Source organism: Canis lupus, chromosome 25 (assembly GCF_048164855.1).
Source record: "Canis lupus baileyi chromosome 25, mCanLup2.hap1, whole genome shotgun sequence".
Lineage (NCBI taxonomy): Eukaryota > Metazoa > Chordata > Mammalia > Carnivora > Canidae > Canis > Canis lupus.
In genome coordinates, this window is record NC_132862.1 from 38,718,757 (window position 1) to 38,746,702 (window position 27,946).

Here is a 27,946-nt window from a genome sequence, read left to right on the forward strand (position 1 = left end):
TTGATGATTACTAAGCTGGAGGCTATAGATCTGGTACTTTTGGTAGTACCTTTGTAATTATGTGGTCTTTACGTAATTGTCAGTAATTGTCACTAGTAGTCCTCGGCACATGGAAGTATTTCCCTAACTCTCTTCATTTCGGGAGCACTTGAAGCATTTTATTCTTTTTCTTTTTTGAGCTGCCTCCCATCACCATATGCCTTATGAATTTGTTTTAAGGGGTTTATTCTCCTCCATTCTCTCTCTACTCAAATAGAAACTTAGTAGAATAGTAAATTACTCAGAGTCAACCACTGATGTGGGACCCAGAATTAGATTCCAGAAGTCTTGATTTCTAGGTTCATTCTCCAGCTACTACACTTGGTTGGCACAAGTCTTTCATGATTTTCTAAAGACTTGTTGCGTTAAGAGAATATTGCTTTCCTGAGGAAAAGTCGGGCTTTATCTGAAAAAATAACAATTTTTAAAAATGCAGTAAGTACCAGAAAAGAGATTGTGGTCTTTTGCCATGTCTGTGAAAACCACATGGTGCAGGCACTGAGAACTTTGTTCCTGGATGGCTGGTAGCAGTATGGAAGGATGGACAGATGGACAAAGCTTTGGTGCAGGAGTTCAAGTCCTACTAAATGTTCTGTGGGTGTTACTTAATATTGTCTTTTTTGTTCACCTCCTCAGTGCTTCCAAGATTTCTTTTGAGACTGGGAAATAAATATGTAGTGCTTTGACCCTCTTGAGAGAAAAATACTGTTCAACCTAATTATAGCAAACTTTCCTTTTTATTAACAGAATGGCTGTGGGATGGTAAAGTTGAAATTAGAACCCAGGTTTTCAATCTGCCAGCGATCTTCTTTCTACTTACTATGTTTTTCCATCTTTCCTGCTCTTTGAATCTGTAATAAAAGCCACCTACTTCCTTCCCAATCCAGGGTAAACCAATTCTTTTTATTATCGTTGATCTGTTGGCATAATCATCAAAACCGGTACTCTGTAGAAATGAGGTTTCCCCATAATGTCATTGGGCTCAGGTTTTAAGAATATTGGTTATGTGCCTACTTGGACATCGGGATGGTTTGAGGAGAATCCCTCCATGAAACATAGAAAGTTACAAGGTTAATGGACAGTAAAGAGGTATTAAGAGATCTGGCACCAGAAGCACCCTGTTGCACAACTCCAGGGGGCACTGTTTACCTTGTATGCTGGCAGGAGCCTTCCTTCTTGACTCTCCATTTGATCTCATTTCAGGGATATAGAGATTGAAGTCAGCCTTTGCAGAACAGTAGTTTGGCATATAGGTGTCGTTTTGCAGGCAAATAATTGCTTCTAGTTGAGTGAGCAGAACTCTCCATGTACCCCCTTCTCTTGGGTGGGCATATTTATTGGACGCCCACAAGGTGCATTTATTACTGTGTCTTGAGACCAGCTGTGGTTCTGATCTTCAGCGCAGAGTGGGAGCCTGGGTGGCTCAGTGGTTAAGCATCTGCCCAGGGCACGATCCTGGAGTCCCGGGACTGAGTCCCACATCCGGCTCCCTGCATGGAACCTGCTTCTCTCTCTGCCTAAGTCTCTGCCTCTCTCTGTGTGTGTGTCTCATGAATAAATAAATAAAATCTTAAAAAGAAAAGAACCAAAGCAGAGTGATAAACTGGATATACAGGGAAATGGAGGGGCCTTTTATTCTAAGTGTACCCCCTTGGATGATCTGGCCTTTTTACTTCGATTCTGTTGTTCTAAAATCAATTACCTTGGTGGCCAAGTGAGGTCTCCCAGGTTGTGGGCAGAGAGTATCATCTTTAACTGCACTTTTGCCGTTAACAAAATTTCATTTTTTGGAAACATTTATTGAGAACTATCTCAGAAACATATGGTCCATTCCTGGAAATGTTGTAATTTTAATTGATGCATTAAGCCACAGTATCAGAGAGTGTATACTTAAGTTGTAGGGTTTTGGTCTCTTGTAGAACCCCCGGTCTTAACTTGCTCTTTGGTATCTGCATTCAGATCCATGCTCAGATATTTACTGTTTGACTCTGGGATTTCAGTTTCCTCCTTTGAAACATGAGGATCCCAGTCCCTACTTCATGGAGTTGCTGTGGGGATTAAATGATGGAATAGTGGTGAAATACTTAGAAGGGCTTAGAACAGTGCCCTGAACACAATGAGGACTTAATAGATGTTAATGGTGTTGGTGGTGGGGACATTGTCCTGTCCTCCACATCACTTTGTGTGCCTCCTTTGTAAGAACCCATGGGGGCTATTTCAGAAAGTGTTTCACCTGAGCCACTTGTAGGACGATATGAATGGATCTAATCTTTATTGGCGGGGAGGGGCATCATGCTTAGGAACCCTATCTGAAGACATTCTTGTTTTCAGGCTTTCAGTTCCTCCCTCCTAAATTTTCACATCCCTAACGTGTTTACTTCCTTGACTCTAGGGAGAAATTATAATTAGACCCTCCTTTCTTTATTCTCCAGCCTAATTCTCTACTTCATTCCCACCATAGGCCACCACTGTGTCATTTCTCTTGACTAGAAGGTTAGACAGATAGGGGTTGTAGATTATGGGTTGAGCCCCTAGCATTGTACTTAAAATCTGCATGTAGACAGCCCACTGTCATTCTGTTCATTAAATATGGAATTGCATTCTGGGTGAGGAGCTCTGTGTTAGAGATGATAGGGAGGTCCAGGATGTGATCCCTGCTTCCCAGAAGGCTTGGCAAGTTTGGATCCCCTTTAAAAACTGTGATCTGATCATCTCTTGATTTCTGTTGCCTAAGAAGGACCTGAGGCCCCTTTATAAAGTTAGTGCTGGAAAGAAAAGGTTAGTACCTGTCTTGGAGACTGTTCTGATGTTTTTTATAAGTTGGGGAGCAGGATTTGCCCGTGGCTGATTCTCGAGTCAGTTAATATTGAGTCTTACTTGTGTGACGTTGTAGTCACAGATTTGGTGCATTCCTCTCCTTTCCCTTTGTTACTTTTTAGGAAAGAGTAGGCTGCAATTCAGTTCTCCTTGCCTTTATAGGCTTTATGAAAATTAAGAATGCTGTTTAATAGAGCAAAAAATGAGATGAGATTTCTTGAGAAGAAGGAATAGGGTTACATTTAGAGTGATGGCCCTACTGTTAGTCCTTTGCTACAGATCTTTCCTAATTTCCTTAATCTATTTTGAAACTGGTTTCTCTTCCCAGGGTACCCTCTGGTACTTAATGGCTCTGGTATCTGCCTCCAGCACAACCTCACTGCTCCCTCTCATGCTCCCTCTTTACCTGCCTTCTGCTGTGCTGGATTTCTCTGGATCCAGGATTTGGGGACGTTACTCTTGAATACCTGCAATTAACATATGACCTTGCTAGGAGAAATGAGTGGGAAAATGATGGGATGCCTAGATTCTGTACCCATCTGTGGCTTACAACATGATTCTGAGGGATTACTTTTCTTGCTTATTCCTCCCTCCCAAAGTTGTAAGCTTAGTTATCATCTACAAACAGAGGAGAACTTGGACTCTTCAGAAGCATTGTGTTTGAGAATCACAAAGCAAGAGTCTAGTACTGTGTATGTGTTCTGGCCGGCTCTCGTCCCTATTCGGAATCCCTGTAAGTAGAAATCTGGGATGCTGCTGCTACTCCTGGAGCTAGAACACTTTTTTAAATTGGTAATTCCAGATTCTCACTGCTCAGCTCAGCATGTATAGTATCCAGTGTAGCAGCATGGATGTTCTTAAACCTTTTTTTTTTTTTTTTTTTTTTTTTAAGATTTTATTTATTCATAGAGACAGGGAGGCGGAGAAGCAGGCTCCATGCAGGGAGCCCGATGCGGGACTCGATCCCGGGTCTCCAGGATCACACCCCGGGCTGCAGGTGGCGCTAAACTGCTGCACCACCAGGGCTGCCTGGATGTTCTTAAACCTTAATGGGATTGGTGGGGCATGGTCCCCAGGTATCATCTCGTACTCAGAAAAATACCTTGATTGTGATTCCTGCCAATTTCACTCTTCAGTTCTCTTGGGCATTTTGTGTTCTTGGCCTAGGACCTTTTTGCTGCCGAGAACTGTACATTTGTCCATTGGAAATCTTAAAATGTTTTATTTCAAGGAAGATGGATTTGAAGGATAAAGGAAAAGAGCAAGAATAGGTCCCCTGGCTGTTTTTAAGTCAGCTGGTGATTTACTTTGTATGACCTTGGGTATATCCCTTCCCTGTTCTTGACCCTAGTTTCTCTTTTTGTCACCAAAGGAAAGTAACAGTACCAAGTCTGTTTCTTTGGGTTACAGGGGACATTCTGTGGGTAAATGAGATGTGTAGAAGTTCTTTCACTAGCATCTTACATAGTAGGCTCTGTTGGATTTCAGGCTGAGTGGCTCTCCAGGACTAATATGGTAGATCCCGAGATCATCGCTCCTTCAGATTTATTCCTGAATATGATGTGGTCTGTCTTTTTTTCTTCAGGTAGAATGGAAGAATCTCACTTCAATTCTAACCCGTACTTCTGGCCTTCTATCCCCACAGTCTCAGGACAGGTAGGTGGTGTTTGTGTTTGCTCCTCCCTATCATGTGCTTTTTTTCAATTCTGAGTAGTAAATTCTATTATTGCGGACACTAAAGCAAGATAAATCACTGGCCGTTTCACCAGGGTCCCCCATCACTGAGAATTATAGCATTTCTCTCTTGGCTTCTCTCTGGAAGACAGAGATACTAACCATTCCCTCCTTGACTGCCAAGAAGGACCAACAATGCACAGTGCTTAGGGAGCAGACGGAATCAGACTTTCTTAGGAGGTTGCTTGCCTCCCCTTTCCATTTCTTTTAGATTGAGAACACGATGTTCATCAACAAGATGAAGGATCAGCTGCTGCCAGAGAAGGGCTGTGGGCTGGCTCCACCCCACTACCCCACCCTGCTGACAGTGCCTGCCTCAGTGTCCCTGCCCTCAGGCATCAGTATGGACACAGAGTCCAAGTCAGACCAGCTGACCCCACATAGCCAGGCGTCCGTTACCCAGAATATCACCGTGGTCCCTGTGCCGTCTACAGGACTGATGACTGCTGGTGAGCCACTCTGCTCTTCTCCAATCTGAGGTGTTGATCTTCCATGATCAGTACCCCAGGCTGGAGGGCTCCAAGGACATGGGGAGTGGGATATGTGTTTGATTACTCAATCACATTTTTATTAAGTGCCTACTGTGTGCCTAGCAATGCGCTAGGCATTGTGGGGGATACAAAGAAGTAGAAGATGCGGTCCCTGCCTTTGAGGAGGTGACATTCTTTCCTTCTCTGAATCAAGGAGTCTCCTGTTCTCAGAGGTGGAGAAGAGAAGGGAGTCAATCAAGGGGTAAATCTCACTGTTACTGGGGGTGGGGTGGGGACAGGGGTTAGGAGACCATTATTTTTCTACAGGGTTTGGGGTTTCCTCTATACTTTGGGCTGGGGGAGTGGTGGTGAGGGGTTAATTAGACAATGATCTGGGGGAAATTAAATAGGATCAGGACCGGACAACATGACGCCATCTCCTTTTTCTCCCAATCCTAGGTCCTGGTTTGGTAATCACGTCCCCCTCAGGCTCCCTTGTGACCACAGCTTCATCAGCTCAGACCTTCCCCATTTCGGCTCCCATGATTGTCTCAGCTCTTCCCCCTGGCTCACAAGCCCTGCAGGTGGTCCCTGACCTCTCCAAGAAGGTAGCATCAACCCTAACAGAGGAAGGAGGCGGAGGTGGTGGTGGAGGTGGCAATGTGGCTCCTAAGCCCCCTCGGGGCCGGAAGAAGAAGCGGATGCTGGAATCAGGGCTGCCTGAGATGAATGATCCTTATGTCCTCTCCCCTGAGGATGATGATGACCATCAGAAAGACGGCAAAACCTATAGGTAAGGATCAGAGCCAGGGCAGCAAGGGGTGAGGATCACTGTCTCAGCTTACCTACCCCCTTTGTGTCTTACCCCTAATCAGGCTCTATACTGACAGCTTCCCACCTCAGATCCACTTGCATGTCAAGTGTTCTGTTGTGGGGTAGGAAGGTAGAGCTTATTCCTAGTAGGAATAACACTTCTCTAGTGACTCTTCCCCAGGATACAGACCCATTTTACACCTTCCTTTTTGGGGTTGTCAGCATTGACTAATTTTTGAATGACCTAATGGAGTTTCTTCCTTATGATAAGGCTTTAGACTGGGTTTTAGCTCCAGCTCCTTTGTGCTTTCTACATTTTCGATTGCTGTTTTTTCTAAGACACTGTTCTGATAAGCCCCTAACCTTAACCTGTGTGCCATCTACTGGTCTTGGGCCATATTTGAGCAGTGAGACTGCCTGACCCTGCATGGTTGGTATGATGGGAGGGGTCTATATAAAAAGATGGGAGGAACAGGATATCACCCCTCCACCTTGGACTGTATGCTTATAAATTCCTGTTTGCTCACTTTCTAATTCATTAAAGTCATTTTGTTTCTCCACTTCCTTTAAGTTGTCCATTGCCAAAAAGTGTTATATTTGCATGTGGTGCGATACAGAAAGAATTTCAGAAGCAAACTCCCTGCCCTTTGAAAGTTGGAAGTCTTTTAATCCCCTTGAAAAACTATCAAGGGCCCTAGTGGGATTGGGAAGTCTGGTCCCAGGTTAGAGAGTGGGATAACCACGGTCACAGCTGTGATGCAGACAGGGGCAGAGGTGCATGGCTGGGAGACTGGGTCTGTCCTTAGTGTACCGAGATGGGCAATGTTGTTCCCATTTTAGGAGCGAAGGGAACTGCGGCACAGGAAATGGACAGAGCCTTGGGCTCATGGATTCAGTCCCCGGCTCCACCACCAACTTGCTGTGTGACCCTGGGCAAGTCCTTTCCCCCCTCTCTGGGCCTCAGTTTCCTCATCTGTAAAATGGGGAGAATTCTGTTCATGCCTCCCATTTGGTAGGAGTACCTATCAGCTGAGATTTGAAATGTTGGGAACTGTAAAAGAAATCATCGTCGTTTAGCGTTTACTTCTGTGTCATACACTTCTACTGTGGAGAGTAGCCAAGACCACAGAGTATTTAAATTCCTACTTGTAAGTGAAAACGAGGGGAGTGTTGCTATGCAGAAAGTATCAAGCACCACAGAGTTCCAGCTCCTAATCTGAAAGTTCATTGCAGCTTTATTATTATAGGTATATCCCATTTTATACAATAAAAGTGTTCCTGGAAAATGTTTATATCATACCATTTTATAAAGGTACCTGACAAGTTTGATTTCATTTAAAAGCACCTTTTATATATCACTTCATAAAACGAAAATCCCCTTGCTTTGTAGAAATTTGGATTTTTTATGTATTTGCTTATAGTGAGGTCATTGTGACATGGAGATACACCTCTAGAAAATTTCTTGTAAGAGTAATGGGCTAGGTCTCTGACCCCTATGGAGCTTTGCACATGGATCAGGGTCCTCTGATTCTGCCAAGGGTTTGTTTTTATTTTGGTTGTATATTTTTTGGACCCACATTAAAGCTATCTCTGGACTTCCCAAACCGTGTCTGTGGGCAGAAACGTGAATATACGATTGGAAGGAAGCCCTGATAGCATTTTCTATACCTTCAGTGTTTTGGGGATTGTTGACTGGCCCCATGACCCCAGGTGACTAAGGAGAACTCTGAAATTAAGGGCACCTCATTATATTCTTGGTGAATGGAATTTCTTCAGAAACTCAAAACCCTGAAGTTCTTAAGGATACTTTTTAATCACATACAAAACAAACAAACAAACAAAAAAAAACACCCTATTTCTCTGCACGTTTGGGTCAACCACGTCCATTCCTGTGGTCCGTGGCATTTGACTGGGTATCGTTGGACTTGGGTTCTATTAGTCTAGACAAGTAACTTATTTCTAGCTCTTTGATCCCATCTTTCAAATGGGAAGATCAGTCATGGCCCCAATTTATCATTTGGAAATGTTTTTTGGAGGGAAAATCAGAGTATCTGAAATTATTTTTTAATATCTTCGGGAAAACAGTTGTTATTGTAAACAGGGCCATTGCATTGCGTGCCCCCAAAGGGGCCGTATTCTTGTGTTGGATGTGAATGGCTCTCTGGCATTTTGCACCTAGTGATATGGGGTGGTAGCTTTTCTGCATCCTAACTGCTCACTGCCACAGTGCTCCTAAATCAGATTTCTTTCCATCCACCCAACACTTCAAATTAAAGGACCTCTGCTCTTTTATCTGGCTTCATAGGATTTCAGAGTTGGAAATACTTTAATAGTCACCTAAGCTATCCCCTTCTTGCTAGTTGTAGTCTTCTGGACATTCTGACAGATGAGTCTGCCTCTCCTTGACTACCTCTAGTGTGAGGAATCTCAAATTAGGTTAGAGTCATAGCTTTGTAGTGAATAATTGTTTGCCCTTTGGCAAATTACTTAACCTTTCTGAGCCTTGGGGTTCCTTTCTGTAAGCCAGGGATAATACTTGCCAGGTTGTTGTGAGGAGTGGAAACAATGTGTCTAAAGCACCTAACTGGCGTGTGGGTGCTGGCAGTATCCACACAACAAATGGCAACTATTACTATCATTATTATGATCATCACTGTTAAATCTTCTACCTTGTGAGACAGCTCCTGTCCATTGTGAATTTGTTTTTTGCGGATTCTTCTCTAGTTGAAAACTTGGGTAAAGAGAGTTATTTTTTCTTGTGTTGTTAATTTCACGTTAAAGGTACAGTTGTGTGTTCCACACTTACACACAAACTATGAGCTTTTGTTCCAGTTAAAATGAATGTTCCACTTGTGGGAGAAATTTTAGCAACTGAGGGAAATTATTTTGTAACTTTAGTAATGTTCCCCTCCTAGTGACAATGTGTCCAGTTTCTAACCTCAGTGGAACGTATAGTAGCCTGAGCTCATCCATTGGCACTGGTACTGTTAATATTAGTGCAGTTTTCTTATTAGAGAACGTTTGGCTTCCCTTTGACTGTGCTGGGTGTTTGTGTTGTCCCTTCTAGGGGCAGATATTTATTTATCTCTCCATTTTACAGACCAGAAAATTGAGGTCTAGATTGAGGAGCAAGCTTGCCACTGAGCCCTGAGTAGAGCCCAGGTGTCGGAACTTCCATTGGCTGTGTCCTTTGGACTTTACTGACTATAAACAGAACCTCTGACCTCCCATATAATGGTTGGGCATGCCAGACAACAGCCAGGCATTGGTAACTGGGAATCAGATTTCTTTCAGAGTTTTCAAGTACCCAGAGAAATAGAAATTGACCTCCATGACTAGAATTTTCATGACATTAATATAGAGATCATACCCCTGAATAATGTAGTCTTTTTTTCTTTGAGAAGCACAGAGTTCTTTTTAGTCCAGAGGATAATCTCCGTTATCCTCTAAAAATTCTCCTGGGACCAAGAAAAAGCCGAAATCATCACCCCCACTGTCCCCAGCCCCGATTCTAGAAAGAAGTTGGGGAGGAACCAGAGCAGAGGGACTTTTTCCCCAGTTGCCTGGCTTCCAGGTGTTGCCCTTCCTACTAGCTCACACGGTGCACTGCAGAGTTGTTCAGGAACGAGAGCATTCCAGCTTCAACACAGATAACTCCTACTTGATAAAGTCTGAATAGTTGTGGCTTATCTCGCTTAGAGGCCTCCTTATTTGATATTCTTGGGCAATGTCAGAACAGGAAGGATTGCCCACTCAGGTGATGGGTGAAAGTGTATCAGCTGCTGTGGATGTCAACCCAGAGCGCTGCCTTTGGCTCCATGTGCTAGGAAAGAGGAAAGGTTCAGCATGGAAGCTCAGTGTTTCACAAGTCTTTTCCTTCTAAATGTTTGAGGGCTATGGCCCACTCCCAACACTTACCTCGGCTCTTTGCGGTAGTGGTTGATAACCAAGGGACTCGAGGGTGGAGGTGGTCAGTGGAACACCGGATCTAGGGTGGAGGCCACACACACATGATTTGGAAAAGGCCCTCCAAATAATTCCTATCCTGTACCCCCATACCTCTAGAAATCGCTGGCAGAAAGGAAGTAAGAGAGAATCTAAGAGGATAATTACGTGAAAGAGAAGTTCTTCTGGGGAATATAGTCAGTTTGTCCTCATTATCATCTCAGGAACTTGAGAACTACCCAAGGGATGTACTTTTTTTTTTTTTTTTTTTTTTTTTTTTAAGATTTTATTTATTTATTCATGATAGTCACACAGAGAGAGACAGAGAGGCAGAGACACAGGCAGAGGGAGAAGCAGGCTCCATGCACCGGGAGCCCGATGTGGGATTCGATCCCCGGTCTCCAGGATCACGCCCCGGGCCAAAGGCAGGCGCCAAACCGCTACGCCACCCAGGGATCCCGGGATGTACTTTATACACAGGAAGTCGGGGAAAGGAGCCTTTTCAAAGTCTGAAATCAAGTTCTAGGCAGAAGGAAAGCAGAAGTTAGTTGATATTCCTGGCCTGACAAAATCCGCCTGAGCCTAGAGCCGATAATAAGATTTAGCTGTCTTTTCTGGTTGGAGTTTTGTTTCTGTACACACTGAGGGAGTCAGATCATTCAAATGTGTATTGAATATTTGTATTGTGTAGGTCTATATTAGACACTTAGACTATAAAGAGAAGTAGAACAGATGCTCCTGTTAGGGGCCTTACGGCATTGTTGCAGTAAGAGAGAGATCAGATAGGCTGGCTTCTGTGGAAGTGGAGGGGCGGGTGCAGCAGCTGACTGCCAGTGGGAAGGTTCTAACCGCTGCCCTCACTTGGCCCAGGTGCCGGATGTGCTCCCTGACATTCTACTCAAAGTCGGAGATGCAGATCCACTCCAAGTCACACACCGAGACCAAGCCCCACAAGTGCCCGCACTGCTCCAAGACCTTCGCCAACAGCTCCTATCTGGCCCAGCACATCCGAATCCACTCAGGGGCCAAGCCCTACAGCTGTAACTTCTGTGAGAAATCCTTCCGCCAGCTCTCCCACCTCCAGCAGCACACCCGGTAAGGCTGCTCTTGGTTTTGCCCTGCCACCCAGCTGCGAGCCCCTGCCCCCGAGGCCACGTCACCTGAGCCTACTCTTCTCTCCTCCTGGTTTCTTTTTTCCCTTTTGACTTTGCCCTCGGGGAGCCTCAGTCCACTCTTGTTACTGTCTGTGAGAAATAAACTGTGTGTATTTTAGCAGCTTGCGGGGGCCTGGGAAAGTGTGGTCTCCAATCCCAAGGTCTGGAACGGTTTTTGTGGTTTCTCTCTGTGTCTGTGTTTGGAAATCTTCTGCAGAGCAGGCCCTGCTTATACTCTCTGCTTCAGGTCAGAGCCAAGGTGTGCATTCAACCTCAGGTCCATGGGGAGCAGGCGGTATTGGCCTTTGTTCAAATTACTATTTGGAAGCAGGGTATCTGTGGTGAGTTTGTGTGACCTTAGGACAAAGCCGAGGGTTGACAAGACTGGAATCGTTAAGGTTACCAGGAGCCAGGGGTCGCAGTTCTTCACCATCTCACTGCCATCCTAGCCACCGACAAGAGCAGCAGCAACCTAGATCTGGGTGTCCTCGTCATTAGCCTCTCCAGGCCGGAGTGTGTTTGGGAGGAGGGAGGAGGGGGTGCTCTCATCCGTCAAGCAACATCATTTCACCCAGCAGAGAGCTGAGCCCATGGTGTCGAACCGCTTCCTCCTCCCCCCTTCCCTCCTCTCCTCTCCTCTCCGGCAGGATCCACTCCAAGATGCACACGGAGACCATCAAGCCCCACAAGTGCCCGCACTGCTCCAAGACCTTCGCCAACACCTCCTACCTGGCCCAGCACCTCCGAATCCACTCGGGGGCCAAGCCCTACAACTGTTCCTACTGCCAGAAGGCCTTCCGCCAGCTCTCCCACCTCCAGCAGCACACACGGTAAGGGAGAGTGGCGGGCTACTGCCCCCGCCCCCGCTGGCATGCCCTCCCCACCCCCCGCCCCGGACATACACAACAACCCGCATGCGGGGGGCGGGGGAGAGACCTGGCTGGAGGAGAATACGACTGGCATCTGGGAGAAGAAGAAGCAACAACCACCCTGGAGACACAAGCGGACGCTCAGAGAGAACCTTTCTGGGGCATAAGCAGCACAGGGGAGATACAATGACTGTATGACATTCCTTGATCCATGGGAGGAAGAGACTCAGCTCACCTGGAGCAGAGGCAACTTCTGCCTTCATTACTCTCCCTGAAAATACCAACACACACATCTTGGCAAGAGTTTCTCCTTTACGCCAAACAAAGCAAGGGCATTTGATTGGAGAAGACCATACCTCTGGCCCTTAGGGCGCCAGTTATAAATAGGAGATACAATCAGACTTTAGCTGGGTACCGGCCTGGTGACACCAACAGGATCAAGCAAGGCTCCAAGGATGACAGGAGTAGAGAATAAAACAAAACACATCTGAAACGGTCACAGGGAACTGGCAAACAAAATGAAAAGGCTCACGCTCCATAAGGATGCGCACTGCTTGTCCCACGAATCTGGAGTGACTAGGAGGAAGTGCACTAGACAACTGGAAGAGTTGATGATGTCCTTCAACGGTAGCTCAAGTTGAGCTGGAGTCTAGACTTACTACTGGTCAGAAGCCTTCTCACGTGGTTGCTTCTGGATGTGGTGATTCCCCTCAAAGTGGCCAGACATCTTGCTTTGCGAAGAGGAGAAGTCGGGCTTTCCTCACAAAGAGATGCATCCCGTGAGGTTTCCAAGATTTTGTACTGGAGGTCCAGAAAAGCACCTGGTTGCAAAAATGGTTCTGAAGTGTCCCTGATGAGGAACAGGTGTCTGCAGACCCTCAAGTCCTTGGCTCATCTCAGTGGAGGGCCCTGTCGTGTTTGGGAAAGAGGTCAAACTAGTACTAAACTAGGCATTAGGAGGCTGGACTGGGAAAATCCCCCAAGGAGTTTCCATGAGTATTAATATCACTGCTACTCTCCATAATTAGCATAACTCTGTTCTTTGATACCAGAACTTTCTCTGGGAGCGGTGTTCAAGGCTGAGGGAAGAGGTTTCCGTTGTATGGTGGGGGCCAAGGAAGAAGTGTTCTGTGTTTCTTTTTCCTTACCCATGTGTTTACCTAATGTTTTTGAACATCATTAAGGACAGCTACTATAGGAGTTGACTTGTCTGCCATAGTTTGGACTGCCTGTCTCTTGGCTGCCAAGCCACCAGTCCCTCCTCCCCGAGCAGAGGAGCCCAGCTCGAGCTGAGTGATGGAGGCAGTGAGCAGGGATCAGGCCCCATGGCATGATCCTCTTGAGAAAGATGCTGAGGCTGGGACCTCCTGGAAAGCCAGCTTGTACTCCTGTAGGAGGGCAGGCATGACCTGGAGGAGGTCTGTTAAGGAACTAATCCCTGAGTGGCCTTGCTGACATCCTTTCCCTTTCTTCTGTTCTCATCCCCTGCAGAATCCACACCGGTGACAGACCATACAAATGTGCACATCCAGGCTGTGAGAAAGCCTTCACACAGCTGTCCAATCTGCAGGTAAATGTTTCACCTTCCACACTGGGGCCTCGTATCAAAGATTTGGGTCAAAGTACCATTTGACCAGCACAGTGGTTCCCAAACTTTTTCAGGACCCTTTTACACTCTTAATAATTACTGGGAAACGCAGAGAGTTTTTGTTGATGTGTATAATGTCTGTCTACACAGAGAACGTGAAACTGAAAAACTTGAAAAAAATATTTAGTAATTCAATTAAAAATAACCCATTGCACACTAACGTGTATAACATATTTCCTAATATACTCCTCCCCTAAAAAATTGAAAGAATGGCTGTTTTGTTTTGTTTTGTTCTGTTTTGTTTTGTTTTTAAGGGACTGTGTGCACAAGCAGGGTTGAGGAGGGGCAGAGAGAAACTCTTAAGCTGGCTCCATGCTCAGTGAGGAGCCCAAAGCAGGGCTCAATTTCACAGGGCTCTGTCTCACAACCCTGAGATCATGACCTGAACTGAAATCAGGGCAGATTGGTCAACTGACTGTGCCACCCAGGCGCCCTGGCATCATTTTACATGTTGCACATTTAACATTTTTAATGTTTAGCCTGCGAGAAGACAGCTAGATGCTCCTACCTGCTGCGCTCAGTCTTTGCGACATTACATGTCATGTAATCTCTGTAGAGATGTGAGAGAGTGAGAACAAAAAGGCAAACATGGTCTTATTACTCTCATTTGGGGAACCATTTTGACTTTGGGGGCCCTGTGGAAAAGTCTTGGTATTCTCTAGTGTGTCCCCAGGCTTTACTTTGGGAACCACTGGGCTAGTGGGGCCAGCATGTCCATCCTTCTCACTTTTCTTTTTTTTTTTTTAATATACAGGCTGTGCAGGATGTGTGAGGTTTATTTTATTTTATTTTATTTTATTATTATTATTATTATTATTATTATTATTATTATTATTATTATTATTATTTTTTATGATAGAAAGAGGCAGAGACACAGGCAGAGGGAGAAGCAGGCTCCATGCACCGGGAGCCCGATGTGGGATTCGATCCCTGGTCTCCAGGATCGCGCCTTGGGCCAAAGGCAGGCGCTAAACCGCTGCGCCACCCAGGGATCCCCTCCTTCTCACTTTTCATGATCCTGGAGTGTGCTGCAGGAGATAGCCTGTACCTCCTCCAGTTTTATGGAAAGCCTCCAGATGGAAAGAGAACCTGGGAGGCTGACACCCAGTTCAGGGCTCTGGCATTAAGGTCACAGAGGCAGGAAGGATGAATCCAATGCACTCATCCTGATTTCTCCTCATTTTTCCAGTCCCACAGACGGCAGCACAACAAAGATAAACCCTTCAAGTGCCACAACTGTCACCGGGCGTACACGGACGCAGCCTCCCTAGAGGTGCACCTGTCTACGCATACGGTGAAGCATGCCAAGGTGTACACCTGTACTATCTGTAGTCGGGCATATACATCGGTGAGTGCTCAGTGCTTCCCTTTACTTCCCCATGGGCCTGTAAGACTACAGTCTTTGCCCCGTCATCTCAGATAAAGAGCTGTCGCCTTGAACATGCGAGTGCCCTTGCGCCAACTTCCCAGCATCAATGAAGAAGTTAACTAGATCTGTAGCTGAGGAATTTAGGGGGTGCCTGATCCCTCAAGCCCACAGAGAAAGATTGCTAAGCAAGGATTTTTAATTTTACTTAAACATGAGGTAAAATAGAGTGACTTGCAATTTGGGGAGAAGGATTTCAGTTAGAAGTTTTCCAATAGACTCCAGGAAAAGGCGGTAAAACCACTTATTCAAAGATCTTTGAGGCACTGACCGCTTTCCCCATGCCGGTGAATGCCCACCGTGTCCCTCACAGTCTCCTTCACCTTCCTGCCCGATAGTGAGCACTGATAGAGGCTCCCGGGGAGAACTTGCCCACGGCTCCGCAATGTCCTTGTAGAAAGGAGTATGGTTGTATTTAAAGGTGTATTATAAGTAACCTCTGCTTCTCTTTCATCCTTCACCTCTTTTTCAACATCTCCCTCAGGAAACGTACCTTATGAAACATATGCGCAAACACAACCCTCCCGATCTCCAGCAACAAGTGCAGGCAGCGGCAGCAGCGGCAGCAGTGGCCCAGGCCCAGGCCCAGGCCCAGGCCCAGGCCCAGGCTCAGGCCCAGGCCCAGGCCCAGGCCCAGGCTCAGGCTCAAGCTCAGGCCCAGGCCCAGGCCTCCCAAGCATCACAGCAACAGCAGCAGCAACAGCCACAGCCACCACACTTCCAGTCCCCTGGGGCAGCCCCCCAGGGTGGGGGTGGCGGGGACAGCAACCCCAACCCTCCACCCCAGTGTTCCTTTGACCTGACACCCTATAAGACGGCGGAGCATCATAAGGACATCTGCCTCACTGTCACCACCAGCACCATCCAGGTGGAGCACCTGGCCAGCTCGTAGAGACCTGTGCTGCCACCCACTGGGAAGAGGGGAAAGAAGTTCTGGTCCCTTCTTTCTCCAACTTCTCTCGGTGGGAAAAGTCTTCTTCCTTGACAGGCCTCGGCTCCATCTCCTTGGGCCTCAAGCACGGCCTTCCTACACAGGATACCATGCTTATTCTCACCTCTTCTTCAAAAGGAACATCAGCCCTCCTGATTGGCAAAGGAATAATGAGCTGCTAGTGTAGTCCAGCAGCCTCCCCTTCCAAGCATAGCTTTTCAAAATTGGGGGTTGGTGCTCAAGGGAGGGATTTGCTATGACCTCATAGAAACTTTTCCAGTGTGGGCACTTACCCTCTCGTTACCCTCATAATCCTCAAAGTTGGGGCTGGTGGAAGAGTAGAGGCTCGACCTCCCTGATCTCTGAGAGAAGGGAGCCCTAGATGCAACCGGCCTCCCATTCTTTTCTTGCCTGCAAAAGAACAGAGGTTTTTCAAATGCCCCGACCCCCGGGAGCTGTCTTCCCCTTGTGGTCTCACTTCACTTCCTACCTACTGCTGGAAGAGGGAGATCGGGGTGGGGGTCAGACCCCCTTTATTTGTAAAGGGGCAAGGGCTGAGATGTGGTCCCCAAGGGGCCGGAGATCCCCAAAATGGTCAAGGGTGGCTTAGAAATGTGGGTTATCGTTTTCCTTGGAGCCTCTCCCCTTCTCTGCCAGCCAAAACCCTATACTCAGTCTCCCAATCCCAAAGCCAGAGGAGCTATGGGAGCTTTGTGTTCTTTATGAAAGCCCAAAACAAGGGGTGTTGCAGAGAAGGGAGAGTTCAGGGCAAACACAAGGACTGGACTTAGCTCCCTAGGTGCCACGGTCAGTTGCCGGACACGGATTTATATATAAATATATATATAAATATATATATATATACCCACTCATCACGGCCATCTTTGTTGTAACCATTTCTGTGTTTATAAATGCATTATCTCAGAATTTTCATATTTGATGTTTTATTTTTTTTTGTCCTTTTTGTTTTTCTCCACCCTGTCTTCTGGCCAACAGCATTTTTATTTCCTTTTGTCCTTATTTTTAAATCATGGCAGATTTCAGAGAAAAGAGAAAATGAAAAAAAAAATCAGGAAACCAGTTGTTATAAAGCAATTTAAAATGAAGAAAAAAAAACTTATGTACAAACCAAGGGGTGTTTTTAGAACCTTGTATAGAAATAAATTCGTGTAAAAGGATCAGAGGCAGTGGAGCTGCTGATGTGAGCGAGCATGGGAAGAAGATACCTGGGGAGATGTTCAAGGATTTACACTAGAATGTGTGTATGTGAAGAATGAATGCTGTTTGATGAGGCTCTATGTGTGTATCCCCAAATGTGGAAGGGAAAGCTTTGGTACTTCCAAGTGAGATCTTGGTTTATGAGGATTTATTTCTTTCTTTTTAAAGATTTTATATATTCATGAGAGGCAGAGACACAGGCAGAGGGGGAAGCAGGCTCCATGCAGGGAGCCTGATGTGGGACTCCATGATCATGCCCTGGGCTGAATGCAGGCGCTAAACCGCTGAGCCACCCAGGAATTCCCAGTTTATGAGGGTTTCTAAAATCTTGTTTGTGGCCTGCAATGCCTACATATTATGAGAGCAAGATTTCAATCGTGTTAATAAACCACTAAGCTCCCCATTAAAGAAACGGAAGCGTGCTCTCTTGAAAGGGCCTATACTCCTGCCTGAGCATCACCAGGCTCAGTGCTAATTCCAGCTGGCACAGTGTGCATACATTTGTTATCCATATCCATAGGTTTGCAATGATGGAAGCCATAACCAGAACTGAGTAACAATGCAGGACAGTCGTGCTGAGAAGTAGAAGTAGTCAGGAAACCTCAACTTTTCAGCCCTGGCTCTACTGCCAACCAGTGGTCACTGAGAGGCGTCCAAGACTAGATAGCCTCCAAGGTTCATTTTGGGATATTAAAAGCCATTAAGCACTGAAAAGGTTGACAAAGCTCTAACATTGACTCACATGGCTGTCTTCTGTATACTGCTGGGCAACCATGCCCATTACCAAGAAGAATGTGGATAGTCCATGAAATCATGCCTACTTAAGTTTTGGGCTCAGCTGGTCTCTTGGGTATTGAGGCATCCAATACCTCTCAATCTGCAGTGTGAGTCTAATGAATGTATTACCTGAGACGAAATCTGTCAATGTCTGCTAGCTTCTGAATACTTTTTTCCCCCTGCTCTTCATCAATCACTGAAAATGCCCTGACAGCCCTGTCTTCACCACAGGTAATAGAACCAGAATCTACTAAAGGATTCACTCACAATCATTGCAAGAACTCTATGAGGTAGGTACTACTAGTCTCCATTTTACAGAGCAGGACATAAGCACAGAAGTTTACCATATCCGGGGTCAAGACACTTGGAGTGAAGTCTTCTAGATCCAACTACTGCATCCTACCACTAAACCTGAGATTTCATCTTATCCTTCTTCACACTTTTGGCCCAAATCAGGTGGCTGAAAAATCTTTCATTAAAACGTTGCCTTGTGGCATTGACAACAGTCACGAATATGTGAGTTAGGAAGGACAACAGCCTCCAAAAGCTTTCTTACTAATACCACTATTAGGCTATGGGCTTTGAGCTGCTTCTCCAGTGTGGTGGCAGCCTGTCAGGCTCTGGACTGGTTTCCGTCCCCATATAGAGACCTCCTCACTGTACCCTAGTGGAGCCCATCCTGGTACCCATCCTAGTACTAGGATGGGAGCTGGCCCGGTTGTGACAGCCATGGTGCTAGTTAACATCAGATATAAACTGGAAAACAAAAACAGCGGAAGGGTGGCGGGGTGGGGGGGTGGGGGGTGGGGGGGGGTGGTGGTGGTGGAAGTATAAGAAAAGAAGAGGGCAAGGCTGGAAGTACTATGTCACTTTATACGAGAATGTAATCAAAGATAAAAGGCCAGGAACCCTGGCAAGAGTCTTGGAGAATTACAGCTTTATTGTGTAAGGCTTAGTATGTAGATTTTATAAACAATTATTTTTTTTCCATGTTAAAAAAATTATCCCGGTGAGCTGACGCTCAGGCGAGTGAACAGAAATGCGAATGGTTTCAATCTCGCAGCACCAGCTAGGCCTCTCCAACTTCGTTAAGATACTAGCTACCTTGAAGGAAGTCTTGGCTCAGCCAGGACCTGCTGTGGTCATTAGATTAATATCCTGTAAAAAGGAGAAGAGTCCCCATTCGCTAAAAAGCGGTATTTCTGGACCACAATCCTAAAGAGACGGGGGTGGGGGCGGTGGGGGTGGGTGGGATGAGGGTTGGTTTCCCATCATAACCCCACATCTCCGTTTTGGAGGGAAAAAAAAAAAAGTTTGATAGGGAATGCAAAATGGCGACCCGCAGTGACGTCATGCCTGCCTCGGTCGCGTACCGGGGCCTCAGTAAGGGCGGAAGCGGGCTAGAGCCACCTCAGGGCGCCTCGGCACCCGCAGCCCCGGCTACCTACGCAAAAGGGAAAGTTTTAACGTCGGGCGGATGTGTCCCCGCGGATAATTGACTGAGGGCGGAAGCTCTCCTTTTAAGGGCGGAAAGGCTCCAACCCACGGATAATAGCTTCAGCGCCTGTTGCGTTTCAGTCACTTCCGGGGCGGATCGGAAGTTGCTTTGTTTTGCTTCAAGATGGCTGCGGGGATGTATTTGGAACATTATCTGGACAGTAAGAGCAGGCTGGAGGAGGGGGTCAGGGGTCATAGAGTGGTGGTGGGGGGTCGGGGCTGAGCTGCTGTACGGCCCCGAAGTCCCGGTGGTCAGAAAGTCCCAATTGTGAAGGGGTTCCGTGAAAGAAAATATTGAAGGGTGTGAAGAAAGAGGGGGCGGGGCAGCAGGGTCGAGGCCTGGCTTTTGGGTGTAGACGAGGGAGGGGCTGCGCGGTAGGGCTGAGGGGGGTGTCTCTTGAGGGGCTAATGGGCAGAGCCGGGAAGGTATTTGCCGACCCCATCTCCAGGGTCTCCAGCCTCAGGATATCCATCCCCCAAACCCCCCCCCCCCAATCCTTCAGGATCGGTCGTTTTAGTGTATCACCCACTGCCATTTGGAGCAGTGCCAAAGACTTGCTCGCAGCTTCTCTGCTCTGTTCTTTCTCAGAAACGGTTTTTCAGTGGGGATCGGGGGTGGTTAGTGACTACTGTCAGATGATAAACTGGAACGCTTCTCTTCTTCCAATTCCTACCAAATGGAAATCTGGTGCTACGCTTATGCCATTTGTGTAACCCACCCCTTCACAAAGCCTGTCACCCTTATGCGCTTACATTTGTCTTAGTATTGAGAGTCATTCATTCATTCATTTATTGAGGCCTTGCTCTGGGTCAGACATAATGGCAAGTACTGCGGAGATACCAAAATGATGACACAGACCCTGCCCTCCAGTGCTTATAGTTTAGGAGGAAACAGATTCTGCTAATCAATAATTATAAAACTGACAAGTGAAATAATAGAAGTACATTACAAGGACAGTTGGTAGCACTGGAGAAAGAGGGGCAAATTACTTGGGGACGTAGGTAAAACTTTACCAGAGGATGTGATGTTTGAATAGAGTTTTGAAGATCGAGTGTTTGCCAGTGTGAAGAAAGAAAGGAAACTGCTGGTTGGGGAAAGCATCAGCAAAGGTATTGTGGTGGGTTTGTGGCAGGTCAAGGAATAGTGAAGTCAGTGCTTGCTGTATAGGACTCTTAAGGTGGACGATTGGCAAGTGAGCCTGGAGAAGGAGGTGGGAGCTAGGTTGTGCAAGGTCTTTTAAGCCAAGCTAAGAGGCTTGCACACTGTAGATAGTCAGGAACCAACAGATTTTAAAAACAGGTTTCAATAAAGGAAAATAACTGATGTATGGTAAGTTCAGGTCTCAGAGAGTGACCGAAGTCTTTAGGAGCTAAAGGGACAGATGAAATGGCTGGGTAGTTGAGAGAGAAGGAAGAATACAAAGTGCCTCCTTGATTTCCTGCTTGGGAGGTGAGGTAGATAGGATACCTTCAGCAAGATAGGGAATTCAGGAGTAACAGCAATACACCTAACTCAATTTAAACTTAAGCACAGGCATGGCGATTGTATGAGAGTGAATGAGATCGAGATCATTCAGGGAATACAAGCAAAGTGGGAAATGAGAGGGTTAAAGTATAGGCCCAAGAAAACATTAGCATTTAAGGGACAGGCTAGCAAAACGTCACTGTTGGAATTATCAGAAAGTATAGGGTGAGATTTGGAATCCTAAGAGGAAGAAAGTTACTGAAGGACAGAAGATGGTGCCAACTGCTGCAGATGTATTTTTTAAGATAGGACATATAAAAGATCATTTGTTTTGGAGCTATTTTATTTTTTTTTTATCTTTTTTTTAAAAAATTTTTTTTTTATTTATTTATGATAGTCAGAGAGAGAGAGAGAGAGAGAGAGAGAGAGGCAGAGACATAAGCAGAGGGAGAAGCAGGCTCCATGCACCGGGAGCCTGACGTGGGATTCGATCCCGGGTCTCCAGGATCGCGCCCTGGGCCAAAGGCAGGCGCCAAACCGCTGTGCCACCCAGGGATCCCTGGAGCTATTTTAGAAGTTTGAAATGCTGTCATGGGAAGAGATTTTTTCTTTTATGGAGAGACTTAAGTATATATGTCTTTATTCAGGTATTTATTGAAGACCCTCTGTACTCGAGTCATAGTAAAATGAGAGAGAAGCTAGATGTGTCCAGTCCTTTTGGAGGGTCAGGGAGATAGATACCAAATAACCAGCAGTCCTTCTGGAGGGTTAGGGAGATAGATACCAAATAACCGGTTACACAACTAATTCCTTAACCACAGCTGGATAAGTGCCCAAAAGGGTAGAGCTAGAATAACTTGACAGCATAATCCAGGGCACTTGGAGTCTGGAGAAGTCAGAGTTGAGCTGAACTTTGAAGAATGAACAGGAATTCAGTAGGAAAAGAGGTATGGTGGAGGTGGGATGAAGAACACCAAGCAGTGCATTCTGGACAGAGAAGGCAGTGCTTGGAAAGCTGGGGAGCAGGATGAGCCCTGGCAGGTTGAGGGCACTCAGAGAAGGCCAGCATGATTAGAGCAGACGGCACACAGGGGGATTGACCTGAATCAAGGCTGGAGTAAGGTGAGCATGGGGCAGAAAGTACAAAATAGGAACAGGAATTGTGTGATAGAAGTTATTAGTTATAAAAGCAAAGAGGGGGACTTGGTGAGATTTGCATTTTTTTAAGAGAACATTCTGACTACTATATAGAAAAGAGATTAGAAGTATGCGTGTGTGATGAGTGGAAGGTTCCACTCATCAGATACCAGGTAGGTATCTGGATTGCGGGGAAGGAGCTTGGAGGAATACAAGATTGAGGGCAAGGAGCTTGGAGGAGTACAAGAAAAGGAGGGACTGATTGGTAAAGTAAGGTCACTGAAGGGGCAAGTGATGGGAAAGCTGTAAAGAGGTGGCAGAGTTAATTGTGCAGAGATGCAAACACAGCCTCCACTGACAAAGCAATGATGGGTGCTGTTCCAGATAAATCCAACTGTTCCAAGGAAGGGAAACTGAGTCCCACTGGACCTGTACTTTAAAAGCAGCTATCCCAGGATCCCTGGGTGGCTCAGCAGTTTGGCGCCTGCCTTCGGCCCAGGGTGTGATCTTGGAGTCCCCAGATCAAGCCCCACGTCAGGCTCCCTGCATGGAGCCTGCTTCTCCCTCTGCCTGTGTCTCTGCCTCTCTCTCTGTGTGTCTCTCATGAATAAATAAATAAAATCTTTTAAAAATAGGGGATCCCTGGGTGGCGCAGCGGTTTGGCGCCTGCCTTTGGTCCAGGGCGCGATCCTGGAGACCCGGGATCGAATCCCGCGTCGGGCTCCCGGTGCATGGAGGCTGCTTCTCCCTCTGCCTGTGTCTCTGCCTCTCTCTCTCTCTCTCTCTCTCTCTGTGACTATCATAAATAAATAAAAATTAAAAAAAATATGTTTAAAAAAAAAAAAAGAAAAATAAAATAAAATCAGCTATCAGGCCTATGAAGTGCCATGATTCTCAGTTTTTCTTCTCCCTAGGTATCGAAAACCTTCCCTTCGAACTGCAGAGAAACTTTCAGCTCATGAGGGACCTGGACCAAAGAACAGAGGGTATGTATAGAGTAGGGATTTTGAGTGTATAATGAGATTGTACGATCACTTCTTTTTCTCTTTGATGTTACTGTATCATCTGGTCTGAACTGGGGAACTGTGGCTCCTCTTTTTTTACTCTCTTATATTCTTAAAAGGAGAACGGTGAAGATTTGCACTTCTAGATCAGCTTTTCCATAATAAGTAGAGTATTGTGATGATGCCTCAAGAATTCAAGGATGCTATGTTCTTTGTATCTGCGAGAGGAATTAAAAAAGAAGTCAACTCTAGAATCATTTCTATTCTCTATATTCAATATATCTATAGGAAGACTGGGATGTTTCTACCCCACTGGATTGTTAATGTTACTATAAAAAAAATTCAGTGTGGAAAAAAAAAAATTCAGTGTGGCTGTAGACCACAAGTCATGTTGGTAGAGAAGCTCTTAAGAAAGAAAGAGAGAAAGAAAAAAAAAAAAAAAAAGAAAGAAAGAAAGAAAGAGAAAAAACGAAGAAAAAGTAGCAATTAACAACAGGATCTCTACGCTGTATTCTTCAACCTTATAGAAGCACTAGATACCATCTGTGGCCTTCCTTGGATGTTGAGCAAATCTGGCTGCGTTGAGGCATTCACTTAGAGCCTAAGACTACACTACAGTGGTCAGATTGGTCTCTTCAGGGGCAAAGATATCATCTTTTGGAGCCGTCCCCCATACCTGCTAAAGGATATCTATATATAAGACCTATGTCTTATCTTCCGTCCTTATGTAGCCATGCTTAAGGATATGACAGTCTGGTGTTATAATACCTAAAGCTGTGATTTCAGCTACTCTGGGTAAGTTTACTCATGAAAAGGTGAACATCATGGAAAATCCTGGGTCTAGACCCCCGAGAACTGCCTGCTGAATGCTGAGAACCAGCTTGCTTCCTTTGTATAACACAGTCCCTACTCTTGAGTTCATGCATAGGAAGACCGGTTGGGAGATTATTGAACTACATGCATTTTCAGCTTCCTCCCAAGGCATCACATGAAACGGGACACAAATATAGTGTGTACACAGAGCCTTCTGGTTGTCTGTCATGGCACCTTGTTATAGTCCTTCTTTGGCCTCTTTTCATCAACATTTTTTATGAGTCCTACCAAATAGGAGGCAGTAGACATCTACAGCCTCAGTGTCTGGGGACGTCGCCAGCCTTCCGCTATTAAAATGTTTGGAGCAACATCTAAGATGAACAAACAGGAAAAGAAAGTGATGGGAAATACAAGCAGGTTGCAGACGATGAGCAAAATAGGGTAGAAGAACTGTTACATAAATGAACTAGGGCCTAGTTTTAAACGATGAGTCACAGATGTACAGACCTGGAAGGCAGCAGCAGCAACAGATGACCCAGCCAGCTTTGCCGCACTCAGAGCTGCCACAGAATGTTTTTGAGACAAGAAATCAGGAAGCCTGTTAGACAAGACTCATGGTTCAAGAAGCAGCAAGCCCTGCGAAGAAGCATCCTCAGACATAACAAAAATAGCCTTCGGATTAGTGCAACGGGCAGAGACCCCCTCCGTGGTTTTCAGGAATTTTAGTTCCAACTCTGATAGCAATGTTTTCAGCACCTGGAGGCACCTCTAAAACAAATACTGTCAATGTGTTGCGTTTCTTGAGTAAGTGGCACAGTACCTGTGAACTCTCGGGGCGTTTTGGTTCGAAGGTTATGATGATGGTCAATGGCAAAGGTCCAAGAAACAAGAGGAAGAAGTGTGTTTCACCTAGCCACTCCGGGGCCTTTGTGACCAGGCCTCTGTCTCTGTTGTAGACCTGAAGGCTGAAATTGACAAGTTGGCCACTGAGTATATGAGTAGCGCCCGCAGCCTGAGCTCCGAGGAAAAATTGGCTCTTCTCAAACAGATCCAGGAAGCCTATGGCAAATGCAAGGAATTTGGTGACGACAAGGTGCAGCTTGCCATGCAGACCTATGAGATGGTATGGCCCTGTTCATGGCTCCCCACCTACCTCCTGTCTAATCCTCGGGGTCCTAGAACCCTCCTTCAGCTGTGTTGGGATCTGTTCTGGGTCTGGGAGAGACACAGAGTATGCCTTAGCCTTATTTTCTTTTTCTGGAACCAGCTGTGTACCTCTTTCTTTTCCTTCCTTTGCCCCTAGGTGGATAAACACATTCGGCGACTGGACACAGACCTGGCCCGTTTTGAGGCTGATTTAAAGGAGAAGCAGATTGAATCAAGTGACTATGACAGCTCGTCCAGCAAAGGCAAAAAGAGTGAGGAGGGGGGCGGGGCTTGAGAGGTGGGCCAGGACTCCAAGGGAGAAGCAGCTACTGCTCTTCAGCCCAGAGGGAGGGGCAGCAGCTTGGAAGGAGGGGGAAGCAGGAAGACTTAACCATATCTTTCTGTCTCCCTGCCTCCTGGCTTTCCCCCTCTTTCCTAGAAGGCCGGACTCAAAAGGAGAAGAAAGCTGCCCGTGCTCGTTCCAAAGGGAAAAACTCAGATGAAGAAGCTCCCAAAGCCACCCAAAAGAAGTTAAAGCTTGTGCGCACGTGAGTGTACAAGGGAGCATTTTGCCAAATTAGTTTTTCCCCTTGCCCTGCACCCTACCACACACACACACACAGACACACACACAGACACTGCACACATTGCCCCTTGCCACCCTCTCCGTCTTCTGTGCCAGCAACTTCTCCTTATCGTTGCAGTCTTTGCTGGATAGAGAAGAGAAGGCACAAATCACTTGCCCCACCAGGATGTCTTTCTACCACCTCTGTAGCTTCCCTTTTTGCAGATGACACGTTCTCTTCCTCTCGGCATGCAGAAGTCCTGAGTATGGGATGCCCTCAGTGACCTTTGGCAGTGTCCACCCCTCTGATGTGTTGGATATGCCTGTGGATCCCAACGAACCCACCTATTGCCTTTGTCACCAGGTCTCCTATGGAGAGATGATTGGCTGTGACAACCCTGATGTGAGAACCAACCGTTTTGCCTCCAGATGGGGTTCTGGGGGCCATGAGGGTGTGGGTACGAGAGGGGAAGAAATGCTTGAATAGCGGGACTCCAGAATAAGAGGAAGGTGGAGTTGGTTGACCTTGGGACCTCTTAAGATTTCTCCAAAGGGACGGAATATAGGAACTCTTCTAAGAATCTGTGGAGGACACTTCTTTTCTTTCCTCTGCTCCATCCGGGCCCCTGACTTCCGCTTCTTCCATCTTCCTCCTTTTCAGTGTTCCATTGAGTGGTTCCACTTTGCCTGTGTGGGGCTGACGACCAAGCCTCGGGGGAAGTGGTGAGTGAGAGAGTTGCGGCAGGCGCCGGGCTGCCCCTGAGCTGCATGGAGGAGGGCACTCCCTCTCACTCATGTTCTCCCTCCCGCCTCTCTATCGCGTCCCCCTCTAGGTTCTGCCCACGCTGCTCCCAGGAACGCAAGAAGAAATAGATAGGGACCTTGGATTCCCACGGTTTCTTCCACATCCCTGGACCCGGGCTAGTGGGGAGAGGAGAGCCTGTGCTGGGGCCTGGGGGCTCGGGGAGGGTGGATGGCACAACTGCTGTCATCTCTTCTCCTCCCCTCCTCTTGCTCCTGGTGCTGAGGCTGCACCCCAACCCTAGGAGGGAGGGGTGCCACAGCCGCTAACTGGCTGTGCTCTCATTCAGCCTGCCCCCCTCAGAGGGAAGCGGTCTTGCCCACTGTCCTTTTGCCTCCATGCTGAGGTTGGTGCTGTATTTCCAAGGGATGGTCCTCTTCACCCCCCCTCGCTCTGTATTAAGGACTAGGGCAGTAGCATGGGGGTGCTCCCCAGCCCTCCTGACTCCCTCCCCCTGTGGGGGGGTGGGCTACGGTGTGATAAACTCTCTTTGTTCTCTTCCCACTTTGTCCCTGGTAGGGGCTCTCCCACAGCATCTGGGCTGTGGCCTTAGTAGAAGGGCACCCCTTCCTCTGTGCCAAGAGGATTCATCCTGGCCTTGTGAATGGGAGAGGGGGCAAGGTGGAATGCACAGAACTCACGTGTAAAGGAATTTGAGTAGGTGAATAAAAGCTATACATGTTGGCCTGCTGTGTTTATTGTACAGACCATATTTTAGTACATGTGCTAAACTTTTTTTTTTTTTTTTTTCATCCTCTGGGTTGGATTAGAGGTGGGAGGGTAACATGCCAGAAGTAGAATGAGACCTGGAACCAGACGTGGTACCTCTGCACCAGAATTCACAACTTCTCAACCTGGGAAGGATGGAGCCGGCTAGGGGATGGGCCTCAGACCAGGGGTTTCCAAAACGTTTAAGATCATGCATCTTTTCCCCATAAAACATCTTTCACTTAATTTCCAATAAACATGTATTTGTGTTTTCTGCATGTACTATCATACTATTAGCTTGATTTCTTATTTTTTTTTAAATTTTTTATTTATTTATGATAGTCACACACACAGAGAGAGAGAGGCAGAGACACAGGCAGAGGGAGAAGCAGGCTCCATGCACCGGGAGCCCGACGTGGGATTCGATCCCAGGTCTCCAGGATCGTGCCCTGGGCCAAAGGCAGGCGCCAAACCGCTGCGCCACCCAGGGATCCCTGATTTCTTATTTTAAACACAAAACAAAAATATTTCTCTCCGAATTGGATGGATTGTCTTGCTCACCTCCTGCTTGGGAACCACTTCCTCACCTGAACCCTGCTTGTTTCCCCTTTGGGCTCATTTCTTACTGGAGGCTCCCTCTAGTACCCACCCAGGTAGGCCCTGACTTTGTTCCTCAGCTCCATCCCTGCCTGCCCCAGGACCCGGCCTACATTCCCAAGGCCCCACCACCCCGTGGGTTAGATTGTTTCTCCAGGCCCCGGTTTTGTCATCTGCAATGCAGGGATAAGAGTAACCCCTTTCTGGGAATACCTCTGGGAGTACCTTTCTGATACACAGAACACCGCAGGGCCTAGTCCATGGAAGGTACGGAGTCCGTGCCCTCTGATCCGCGAGAGGCGGGACCCCTACGCCCCGGGTTGGGGGGGGGGGTGAACCCTGAGCGCGCGTCAGTGCCCGAGGCCCCGCCC

The 27,946-nt window shown here is 46.8% G+C and overlaps 2 protein-coding genes and 1 long non-coding RNA gene across 26 annotated transcripts in view; 2 read left to right on the forward strand and 1 right to left on the reverse strand.

The window, feature by feature from the left end:
• ZNF384 (zinc finger protein 384) overlaps positions 1 to 17,024 on the forward strand; it is a 19,820-nt gene extending 2,796 nt beyond the window's left edge. For 5 of the 19 annotated variants that reach the window (XM_072797466.1, XM_072797467.1, XM_072797469.1 and 2 more), the window contains 10 exons: positions 4,442 to 4,512; positions 4,802 to 5,039; positions 5,275 to 5,322; positions 5,520 to 5,853; positions 6,714 to 6,806; positions 10,689 to 10,913; positions 11,620 to 11,802; positions 13,333 to 13,411; positions 14,679 to 14,837; positions 15,400 to 17,024. In XM_072797466.1, coding sequence (XP_072653567.1) covers positions 4,447 to 4,512; positions 4,802 to 5,039; positions 5,275 to 5,322; positions 5,520 to 5,853; positions 6,714 to 6,806; positions 10,689 to 10,913; positions 11,620 to 11,802; positions 13,333 to 13,411; positions 14,679 to 14,837; positions 15,400 to 15,807 — 1,833 coding nt within the window. In that variant the 5' untranslated portion in view covers positions 4,442 to 4,446 and the 3' untranslated portion in view covers positions 15,808 to 17,024. The remainder of the gene's footprint in view (positions 1 to 4,441; positions 4,513 to 4,801; positions 5,040 to 5,274; positions 5,323 to 5,519; positions 5,854 to 6,713; positions 6,807 to 10,688; positions 10,914 to 11,619; positions 11,803 to 13,332; positions 13,412 to 14,678; positions 14,838 to 15,399) is intronic. The other 14 variants (XM_072797482.1, XM_072797483.1, XM_072797484.1 and 11 more) reach the window with 8 other exon arrangements.
• LOC140616744 (uncharacterized) lies at positions 6,538 to 27,919 on the reverse strand. Of its 2 annotated transcripts, XR_012017110.1 has the most exons (4): positions 27,801 to 27,919; positions 16,140 to 16,257; positions 9,792 to 9,861; positions 6,538 to 9,696 (listed from the first exon to the last, which is right to left on the reverse strand). It is a non-coding gene; the product is annotated as an uncharacterized lncRNA (long non-coding RNA). The 2 variants fall into 2 exon arrangements; XR_012017109.1 differs by lacking the exons at positions 16,140 to 16,257; positions 27,801 to 27,919 and adding an exon at positions 9,987 to 10,067.
• Positions 19,356 to 26,954, forward strand: ING4 (inhibitor of growth family member 4). 5 transcript variants are annotated; one of them, XM_072797504.1, is made up of 8 exons: positions 19,356 to 19,499; positions 22,855 to 22,926; positions 24,714 to 24,880; positions 25,061 to 25,175; positions 25,343 to 25,451; positions 25,724 to 25,871; positions 26,130 to 26,191; positions 26,302 to 26,954. In XM_072797504.1, the coding sequence occupies exons 1-8, from the start codon at positions 19,463 to 19,465 to the stop codon at positions 26,339 to 26,341; spliced, it is 750 nt and encodes a 249-aa protein (XP_072653605.1). In that variant the 5' UTR covers positions 19,356 to 19,462; the 3' UTR covers positions 26,342 to 26,954. The 5 variants fall into 5 exon arrangements, with proteins under 5 accessions (XP_072653605.1, XP_072653607.1, XP_072653608.1 ...); XM_072797506.1 differs by having other exon boundaries at positions 25,061 to 25,166; XM_072797507.1 differs by having other exon boundaries at positions 25,061 to 25,166; positions 25,346 to 25,451.
• Positions 27,920 to 27,946: the final 27 nt, after the last annotated feature.

What these genes read in the sequence shown, in the direction of transcription:
- ING4 (XM_072797504.1), top strand. Translation starts at nt 19,463, where the DNA reads ATGGCTGCGGGGATGTATTTGGAACATTATCTGGACA. An exon ending in CCATGCAGACCTATGAGATG is followed by an intron (nt 24,881 to 25,060) that starts GTATGGCCCTGT and finishes CTTTGCCCCTAG; the next exon opens with GTGGATAAACACATTCGGCG. An exon ending in ACCAAGCCTCGGGGGAAGTG is followed by an intron (nt 26,192 to 26,301) that starts GTGAGTGAGAGA and finishes GTCCCCCTCTAG; the next exon opens with GTTCTGCCCACGCTGCTCCC.